Raw genomic sequence first — 10,456 nt, forward strand, 5'->3', positions numbered from 1 at the left:
ATTTATCAGCTGCCAAACCGTATATCAGCTTTAGGAGGCTGAAACTGCACTTAGGCAGTAAGCTGGCAGTCTGCCTGTGCTCCTATATTAATCATCCTAAATGAATTATTAGCGCCAAGAGAATGTTGTCCTTGTTGGGCCAATGTTACATTAATTAATGTTTTCACTTACAGCCGTTGAAAATGAACCGGCTGGCGAAATCTGGCACATTTATAGAAATGTTGACTAATGTGCATTGTCCCTTCCAGATAAACCAAATCAAGTAAAGTGAATCACTTTGTACAGTGATTTCTTCCTATGAAAAGCTCATTACAAATGAAAACTATTATGATGATGAGGATATGATGACGATAAGGATGATGATTTTATTCCCTTCTTCCTCCTAGGATGTCGGATGACAGGATGTTGGGCAACTGGTCTCTTTGTTCGGCGACGCCAATGTTTCCAGCAGTGAACTCCTCTTTTAACTCCTCCCTCCCTCCGTCATTCATAGACTGGGAGGCTCCCACCTTCACCGCTGCTGCCCGTGTCCGTGTGGCAGCCACCATGGTCCTCTTTGTGTTCGCTGCCTTCTCCAACCTCTCTGTGCTGATCAGCGTGGCACGGGGCCGCGGGCGCCGCCTGGCCGCCCATCTCCGGCCACTCATTGCCAGCCTGGCCTCTGCAGACCTGGTGATGACGTTCGTGGTGATGCCGCTGGATGCGGCGTGGAACGTCACCGTACAGTGGTACGCCGGTGATGCCATGTGCAAGCTGCTGTGCTTCCTCAAGCTGTTTGCCATGCACTCGTCTGCCTTCATCCTGGTGGTGGTCAGCCTGGATCGCCACCATGCTATTCTGCACCCGCTGGATGCACTGGACGCCGGACGCAGGAACAAGAGGATGCTGCTGGTTGCTTGGGTCCTCAGCTTGCTCCTGGCCTCCCCACAGGTGGGTGTACATACTGTAGCCACTACATTGTTCTCAGACTACAACATAACAACATGGATATTCATTAGTAAGCCTTGTATTTCTCTCTTATGTTAGGAAGGCAGTGGTCCACTTGAGATTGCTGTTACTAGCCTGCTATCCACACTGATTATCACTCCATTTCATTATGGTTTCACGTCACTGAATCACCTTGCGCACGCATTCAATTAATCATTTGCGCCTATGTCTGTAACGTTTATGCATAACGAATCGGTCGATGACAGGAACACCATCCACAAATGTTGCCCAACAAAAATATTTTCTTGGGCAACATTTGTCCACGTGAGTTGTAGACTAAACATTCCCATATTTTCTTAGAGGACTACTCTCTAGCTGGTCCAAATGCCCTTCTAATGGAACAGGTCCAGTCTGAATCAGTGTATTGGAGCAATAGTGAAATGGAGCGCTATTCCGTTTGGATTCTTGGCTAGTAAGATTGCAGGGCATCAATCGATCTTAAGTTGTTCACTGTCTTCCTCACACAATAGAGCACACAGTCAGTGATCTGCCAATCAAATTAAATACTATGGGTAGGTGGGTGGTGCATTGTTAGGAAATAATCTCTCAGCAAAATAGAGAGCATTCAGTGTATTCAACTTTAATTCTATAGGACAAGCACACCAGGTCTTGATTGATGGCTTTAGTAATGTGAGTTGAATGGCTTAGAAATGGAAGCAGCTAAAGCAGTTGTCAACTTGGTAACAAAGTGTTGCTATGATCAAATCAAATGAGGTCACCTGCATATTGATAATAGTCCCACCTCAATCCAAACAGTAGTGCTGTGAATGATATAAGCCTTTACCCACCCTGACAAGTAGGGAGAGAGAGAAGGCAGGGAGGGAGAAATAGATTGTGTTCACTCCATTGTAAATACTTTATATCCAAAAATATGAGATGTATTGTCAATTGGTCTTTAGAAACAAAGCATGTGGATTTATGCAATTTTACTCATATCAAACCATTTATTTTGTAATATTTTTGTATTTACATGTATTTCATGCCAATAAGCACTGAATTTGATTTGAATTTAAAAAATGTGGGAGTAGATTTTATTCCATGCTCACAGATCAATTTGTTGGCGGAAAAACAGTACTTTGAACACTCCATCAATTACAGTTCATAGTTGAAGGTGTCCTTACACTGCACTAAGAGAAAATAGCTTTCCTTCCCAGCATGGTTAGATTTCCGAGTGTTCCCTCCTTGTTTTTACTGTCACAGAGAGAGAGAGAGAGAGAGAGAGAGTTTCCACAAATCCAATCCCCTTAATGTCAGAGTCTCGTAGAGGTGACCTTTCTGGCTGTAAGTGGATGCGACCTTTGAGGTGCTAGTCAGTAACTGGTGTTCCAAATGAATAGGAAGAAGGGAAAAACACAGAACCTCTGCTGTAGGAAGAGAGACAGAGGGAGAGACACAAGGCGGAGGAGCCAGTCGAACATGGAGAAGGGACAGATGTTAGACAGCTCAAAGACAGGAGGTTTGGTGGTGAGTTGTGGACAGATCAATATGCCCCCATTCCCAACCACATGCACATGCTTGACATGGATGGTCATTCTACAGGAAATGCATGTTCCTGGTTAAGCAATTAAGGCAACCCATCTTATGGTGACTAAACACAGCACTGTTGACTGCGGCTGTGAAGAGTCCATCTAATTTACTACACACGCACGCAGGTACACACGCACACACTTTACATTATGATAATTTACATTTACGTCATTTAGCAGACGCTCTTATCCAGAGCGACTTACAAATTGGTGCATTCACCTTATGATATCCAGTGGAACGTATCAAGTAGATATGTGCCAACTGAAGCCATCTCATTTTGAGTGTTTCCTTGTTCATGCGTACTAATTGACCAATGACTTTCAAGGATTGGTGGAGATGGCAAGCGGTTAAAGTAATTCAGCACAAAGCATGGTTGAATAAATGTTGTTTTCACGTCATTTAGAGATGTGATGATGTTGACTCAACGTGGGAAACGGATTGGATTGGTATTTTTTTTCACCCAACTTTTAACCTAAATCCAATGATATGGTCCTTTTTTTTTTGATTTCAAGTTGAATTCATGTTAGTTGACAACTCTACCAAATGTAAATCCAAAGCAGACTTTGAAATGACGTCTGTGCCCAGTGGGAGGTAACAGCAGGCCGATTTAATTAGCACGTCAATACAGCAGAACAATGGCAAACACCCTCATCAAAAACAGTGCCAAAAATACAATAGCGAAGTGAAGCTATCCCAGCTGGCAAAACTGGTTGCAGTGATGTTAATCCGACATCTTCTGTGATGTCATGGGTGTATACTATTTTTAAACTAGTCCAGAAGAAACGTTTACCTAGGTGTAATATCTCTGACGTTTCGACAACCAGAAAACCAATTTACAATCATATGTCATGATCATAAATTATGTCACCAATTCTTGCCTGCTATGATAGCTATAGATATGAGGAAATTATGATGGAATGTGTTACAAGGGAAGGGAAGCTATTATTATCTGGTTCCCTGTGCCATTGTGTTGTGTGTAATTATAGGAGATTAGTGTGTCTGATAGAGGTGTCTGCATAGCTGACAAAGCCAGAGAAAATATGCTAATTAACATTGATGTGTCACGACTCAGGATATGACCCAGGGATAGAACGGTATGCAGGCTCAGGACAGGCAGAAAGGTCAGAACCTGGAAGACTAGAAAACAAGAACTTGAGAACAGGAAACACGCTGGTAATACCTGACAAAACAAGACGAACTGGCAACAGACAAACAGAAAACAGGAGACAAAGGGCTGTGAGACAGAGGTTTAATCCTAGACACATGGAAAGTGGGGTGTATACGGAGGGTGCGGAGCACCAGAAGACCAACAGCAGTGGAGCTAAGGATTTTAGAGATTGGGAAAGGGCCGATAAAGCAGGGGAAAGTTTACGGGACTCGACACGGAGGGGCAGATCCTGAGTGGAGAGCCATACCCTCTGCCCGAAATGATAGCGGGGAGCCGGGGTCCGGTGGTGGTCCGCCTGTCACCCCGTACATGGAGGTGGTTGAAGAGCGGACGGGCTCTCTTCCAGGTATGCCGTGAGCGGCGGACGAACATCTGGGCCGAGGGTATGCTGACTTCTGGTAGAGGGTAAGGTATTTTTACCGTGATGTCATTAAGGCCCTGGTAGTCGATACACTGGCGCAGGGCCTTGTCCTTCTTCTCGACAAAGAAGAACCCTGAGCCGGTCGGGGAGGCGGAAGGACGAATGAACCCTGCAGCCAGAACCACAACCACTGTGGTTACCTGACATTCGCAGGTTGATGGGAACAGTACTGTCAGTGACCCTGCCAATAGAGCATCCGTCCAATGCTCTGGCTTCCATGGGAATGGAGAGGGGTTGTGTGGAGATGCCCAGCTCCGACACCAGGGTAGCATTCATAAAGCTCCCTTCAGCCCCAGAGTCCATGAGCACCCGGAGAGATTTAGACTTGTCACCCCACAGCAGGATAGCATGGAGAGGAGTACGAGTAATGGGAGATGGGAGACTCCCTGTATGGCCCACCAGCGTACTCATACCTACTGTACTGATGAGCCTGGTATTTTATTGGACAGGTGGATATGTAATGTCCTGAAGTACCACAATACAACTTTTGGAGCTCAGTCTGCGTAAACATTCCTCAGGAGACAATCTAGCCATGCCCAGTTGCATGGGCTCCGGAGAAGATGAGTCGACAGTCCTCGATGATTCCCGAGGGAATGCAGGCGTCGGGGACTTCCGGGATTCTTCGGAGGTGAGGGGGAACCCGTGGACGAGCGCGTGTGGCCAGGAACAGACCTCTCCCTGCTGCATTCCCGTAACCGCCCATCGATCCTAATGGTCAAGGCTATGAGGGAGCCGAGGTCCATGGGCAGCTCCCGGGCTGCGAGCTCATCTTTAATTCCCTCCGATAATCAGTGAAGGAAGGTTTCGAACAGAGACTCCGGGTTCCAGGCACTTTCGGCGGCCAACGTGTGAAAATCTATCACATAGTCTGCCACACTACGGGAGTCTTGACGCAGCCAAAGTAGCTTCCGAGCCGCCTCACTCCTGGATAGTAGAAAATTGAACACCTTCTTTACCTCCGCAATGAAATCCTCCAGACTAAGGCAAATGGTGGATTGTTGCTCCCACACCGCCGTAGCCCATGTGAGCGCCCTCCCGGACATCAGCATTATAAGATGCGCTATCTTCAAACGATCCGAAGGAAACGAAGAGGGCTGTAGCTCGAAGATTAGTGAGCACTGGGAGAGAAACGCCTGGCAGGTTCAAGGATCCCTGGCATAGTGCTCCGGAGGAGGTAAGCGGGGTTCTTGGGAAGCCGGGGTAGGCCGGGGAGAAGCACCGCTGTTAGTGGGGTTACTGGGAGTCTGGAAGGTTACCATTGTGGCTTGCTACCTAGTAGAGAGTCTGCGGAATTGTTCCAACAGTATATTGAAGGCATGGTCATGGCATTCCGCCAAGGTATGAGTCTCTCCACAAGGTTATGAAGTAACTCCTCGTGTCTTCCAATGGTGGCTCCTTGGAGGGAGACAGTGTTGCAGAGCTGGTCCGAGTCAGGCAACAGACAAACCGAAAATGCAGGTATAAATACACAGGGGATAATGGGGAAAAATAGGAGACACCTGGTGGGGGATCGAGACAAGCACAAGACAGGTGAAACAGATCAGGGTGTGACAATGTGTGTGTGTACTAGTGCTGGAGGAAGTGTATGTGTTACGGCTGTCGTAGAGAGGGGACCAAAGCGCAGCAAGTGTTAATAATTATTTCATGCTGAGAACACTAGAACAAAAAAACAAAACGAAAGCCAACAGTTTTGTCAGGTCACATATAACAAAACAGAAAACAACTACCCACAAATACAGGTGGGAAAAAGCTGCCTAAGATGATTCCTAATCAGAGACAACGATAGACAGCTGCCTCTGATTAGGAACCATACTCGGCCCAAAACAAAGAAATACAAAACATAGAATGCCCACCCCACACCCTGACCTAACAAAATAGAGAAATAAACCGTCTCTCTCAGGTCAGGGCGTGACAGTATGACAGTCTGTCATTAATCAAATGAATTACTGAATGTGCAAGAATTTGCATTAATAGGAAGTTATCATACAGCAAAAGGAAAAATACAGTTTAAAAGATAAAAGCATAGACAGTTAATTTCCTCCATTCCCGATATCTAGGACCAGCTCTTACGGAAAATGTATGAATTTATTGCCATCCTCAACAATAACATGAAGTATTGGCCTAACCATCTCACACTTGTGCTCAGTGTTAAAATAGAGAAGCCGGCAGCCTACTTACTTAGTTGGTGTGGAGCAGCAACTGTTGAGACGGAGTCAGTAGATCAGGTGCAAAAATAGGTGGTATTTATTTACAGTGCAGGTAATGGAGAACATTTTTGAAAATTTGCGGACAAAAATATATATGTCTAGGAGCAACAACGGCTCAGCTGTGAAGTAATAGGACACACAAGCTCACAGAATGGGACCACTGAGTGCTGAAGCGCGTAGCTCATAAAAATCGTCTCTCCTCAGTTGCAACACTCACAACCAAGTTCAAAACTGCCTCTGGGAGCAATGTCAGCACAAGAACTGTTCAGCGGGGGCTTCATGAAATTGGTTTCCATGGCCGAGCAGCTGCACAGAAGCCTAAGATCACCATGCGCAATGCCAAATATCGGCTGGAGTGGTGTAAAGCTCACCACCATTGGACTCTGGAGCAGTGGAAAGGTGTTCTCTGGAGTGATTTATCACACTTCACCATCTGGCAGTCCGACGGACACATCCGTCTCTGGCGGATGCCAGGAGAACACAACCTGCCCTAATGCATAATGCCAACTGTAATGTTTGGTGGAGGCGGAATAATGGTCTGGGACTGTTTTTCATGGTTCGGGCTAGGCCCCTTAGTTCCAGTGAAGGGAAACCTTAACACTACACTTTGTGGCAACAGTTTGGGGAAGACCCTTTCCTGTTTCAGCATCACAATGCCCCCGTGCACAAAGTGAGGTCCATACAGAAATGGTTTGTGAAGATCAGTATAGAAGAAGTTGACTTGCCTGCACAGAGCCCTGACTTCAACCCCATCGAACACCTTTGGTATGAATTGGAACGCCGACTGCGAGCCAGGCCTAATCGCCCAACATCAGTGCACAACCTCACTAAAGCTCTTGTGGCTGAATGGAAGCAAGTCCCCGCAGAAATTTTCCAAAATCTAGTGGAAATCCTTCCCAGAAGAGTGAAGGCTGTTATAGCAGCAATGGGGAGACAAACTCCATATTAATACCCATGATTTTGGATGAGATGTTCAACGAGCAGGTGTCCACATACTTTCATTCATGTAGTGTATCATAACACTTCTATATTATATCACCTCTGGTGCAGAAATTGTATTGAAAGGAATCATCATTCTAACAGATTAGAATAGATTGATTTTGTAATAGATTTCTGATTAGGTCATTAAATGGCTGCTGCATGTGCGTCATTCCTTTGTAATTATACTTTTCTTCCCTCCACTGACTGAACAAAAATATAAACGGCAAAATGTTACTGAGTTACAGTTCATATAAGGAAATCATTACATTTAAATAAATTCATTAGGCCCTAATCTATGGATTTCACATGACTGGGCAGGGGCGCAGCCATGAGTGGGCCTGGGAGGGCATAGGCCCACCCACTTGGGAGCCAGGCCCACGCACGGGGGAGCCAGGCCCAGCCAATCAAAATACATTTTTCCCCACAAAGGGGCTTTATTACAGACAGAAATACTCTTTATTTCTGATGGGTGCTACATATCCTCTACCCAGTACAGCCAGAGAATGGGCCCCACCCTCTGAGGGCTTGATTCAATCTGTACAGCAGCAGTTCAGCGCCATTGCGCTATTGGAATTTTAAGGTAATTTCTGATTGAGCCGGCATAGGTAGCGTTTACCGTGAATGCAGTCTCCAAGGATGCAGAAACATTGCCTTTAAATTTCAATCACTCGATCTCGATTGAATCAAGCCCTGAATCTCATTTGTCTCTAGGTTTCTTCCCTCTAGGGAGATTTTCCTTGCCACTGTGCTTTAGTATTCATAGGTCCTGATTACTTTAAAGACCTTTGCGACAACTGTGTGTCAAAAGGGCTCGAGATACATTTTATTGATAGATTGATATACCTTTATCATGATTTCTCACTTCCCCTTTGTCTCTCTTTATCTCATAGCTGTTCATCTTTCGAGCAATCAAAGCAGAGGGAGTGGAATTCACTCAGTGTGTGACGCATGGAAGCTTCCACCATCGCTGGCAAGAGACGGCCTACAACATGTTTCACTTTGTCACGCTTTATGTGTTCCCCCTGTTAGTAATGAGTTTCTGCTACACCCGCATCCTCATCGAGATCAGCCGTCAGATGCACAAAGGCAAAGGTGTGTGTGTGTCTGTCTGTGTGTGTGCACACTGCATTCTTTGCTCCCATGTGATATATTTGACTACTGAATGTTTTGACAACACATACTTGTCATATTTAGGGCCAAAAGTTGTTACTGTCTGATCAGGAAAATCACATATTTTTGTACATCTAGTACAAATGAATCAATCAACCAGAGGCAAGTCCTGGTCAGGTCACATGGTCAGGAAGACTCAGGGCATCACAACCTTCAATTTACATAGTACTATTCCATTTCTCCTCACAAACTGTGTATGTCTGAAATCACTCCAGGTGGGGCGCCATGCCTGAGGCGAAGTGGCACAGACATGATCCCTAAGGCCCGAATGAAGACCCTGAAGATGACCATCGTGATCGTGGCGTCCTTCGTGATCTGCTGGACGCCCTACTACCTCCTGGGTATCTGGTACTGGTTCCAGCCGGCCATGCTTCAGGAGACGCCCGAGTATGTCCACCACGCCCTTTTCGTCTTCGGCAACCTCAACACATGCTGCGACCCAGTGATATACGGCTTTTTCACGCCCTCCTTCCGGGCCGATCTGGCTGATGTGGTCCACTGCTGCTGCCGCTGCCGATCACAGAACATATCCCCAAGGTCCCTGGACCGCCTGGCGTGTCGGAGGGGCAGGGCAAGCGGTGAGGCAGAGTCTGATAATCCCAGTGGCGACCAGCCAAATGGAAACCTGGGGTAGATATCGGTGGGCCTCTTGTTTAACTGCACTGTAAAAAAAAAAAGATTTGTTGATTCAACCTACAATTGTAAGACAACCAGCTGCACTAGGATTGTGAGTTTGCTCAACAAAATAGCATTGAAGTTGATTCAACCTACAATTGTAAGACAACCAGCTGCAACAGGATTGTGAGGTTGTTCAACATTTGTTCACTTGACTTTGAATTTTATGTTGAGTGAACATATAATTTAACTTGAGAATATATTCTACCTTATTTGCATATTTCCCAGAGAAATGTTCATATTTCCCAGCCTTTCGAGTGAATTGTAATTACCACCCATGACTGTATTTGTTACCGACAGAAACATGGTTGTTGTGTTCAATGGTTTTCAGTACTGTAGCCTTCACCAAATGAGTGTTTAAGTAAATATGTTATCTTTAAAATTCAACTCTTTATGACAATACATTACACAAATCATAAGGCCTTTCTTTGAGGGCCTAGTTAATTAAACCCTAACACAGTAGTGTGAAACTCCTAATTTACAGGCCACATCAAGGTTACAAGTCACATTATGCTGGTTTGCAAAGTGATGTGTAATCCCTATTGGAATCCAGCCAGAGTGAGGATATCCAACAACTGAAACTTTTAATCACACACAACCTGCATTCAGAATGACTGCGGGGTAGGGAAGATTGATTATTGAGACTACCTAAATCATATAAACTATCTCAGAAAATTCCAACTATTAACAGATAGGATAAGTTTAGGAAAATATGTGTGATTTACGTTTGTGTAGCATAAGACGAACCAACCAATCAAAAGTACATGCAAAAGCACAGTTATTGAAACAAACAATTCTGAAAATGAACACGCAGGAGAGCATGCTGGGAAATATGATAATAATGGCATCGGTTTGAGTTTCTCAACAAGCTTTTACAAATTCAGCTGACTTCAAGCAGAGATTGTTGAGTAAACACACTAAAACATTAGCTCAAATGATTGTATTTTTGAAGTCCACTCAACTAACAGAATAATTCTGATTAAGCAATTAGTTAAATTGTATTTTTTACAGTGTGTGGTATAAAGATTATTTGACTCCCTGAACTCTTTAGTGCCCAGACCCAAATTAAGGGTTCTATTCAATCTGTATCGCTGAAGTTCAACATGTCACGTCCTGACCATAGTAAGCTGTTATTTTCTATGGTAGAGTAGGTCAGGGCGTGACAGGGGGGTTTTCTAGTTTAGTTCCTATGTTATGTTCCAATTTTTTTATTTCTATGGTGGGTTGTTCTAGTTTTCTATTTCTATGTTGGGCTGTGTTTGGGATAATCTCCAATTAGAAGCAGCTGGTCATTGTTGTCTCTAATTGGAGGTCATATTT

At 44.9% G+C, this 10,456-nt stretch overlaps 1 protein-coding gene across 1 annotated transcript; it reads left to right on the forward strand.

Annotated features, from left to right (window-relative positions):
* Positions 1-387: 387 nt before the first annotated feature.
* Positions 388-10,244, forward strand: LOC106588559 (gonadotropin-releasing hormone II receptor). Its single transcript, XM_014177690.2, has 3 exons — positions 388-930; positions 8,182-8,383; positions 8,677-10,244. Exons 1-3 carry the CDS (start codon positions 388-390, stop codon positions 9,093-9,095), a joined length of 1,164 nt encoding a protein of 387 aa, XP_014033165.1. The 3' UTR covers positions 9,096-10,244.
* The last annotated feature ends 212 nt before the right edge of the window (positions 10,245-10,456 follow it).

The sequence above is a fragment of the Salmo salar genome, chromosome ssa27, assembly GCF_905237065.1.
Source record: "Salmo salar chromosome ssa27, Ssal_v3.1, whole genome shotgun sequence".
Classification (NCBI taxonomy): domain Eukaryota; kingdom Metazoa; phylum Chordata; class Actinopteri; order Salmoniformes; family Salmonidae; genus Salmo; species Salmo salar.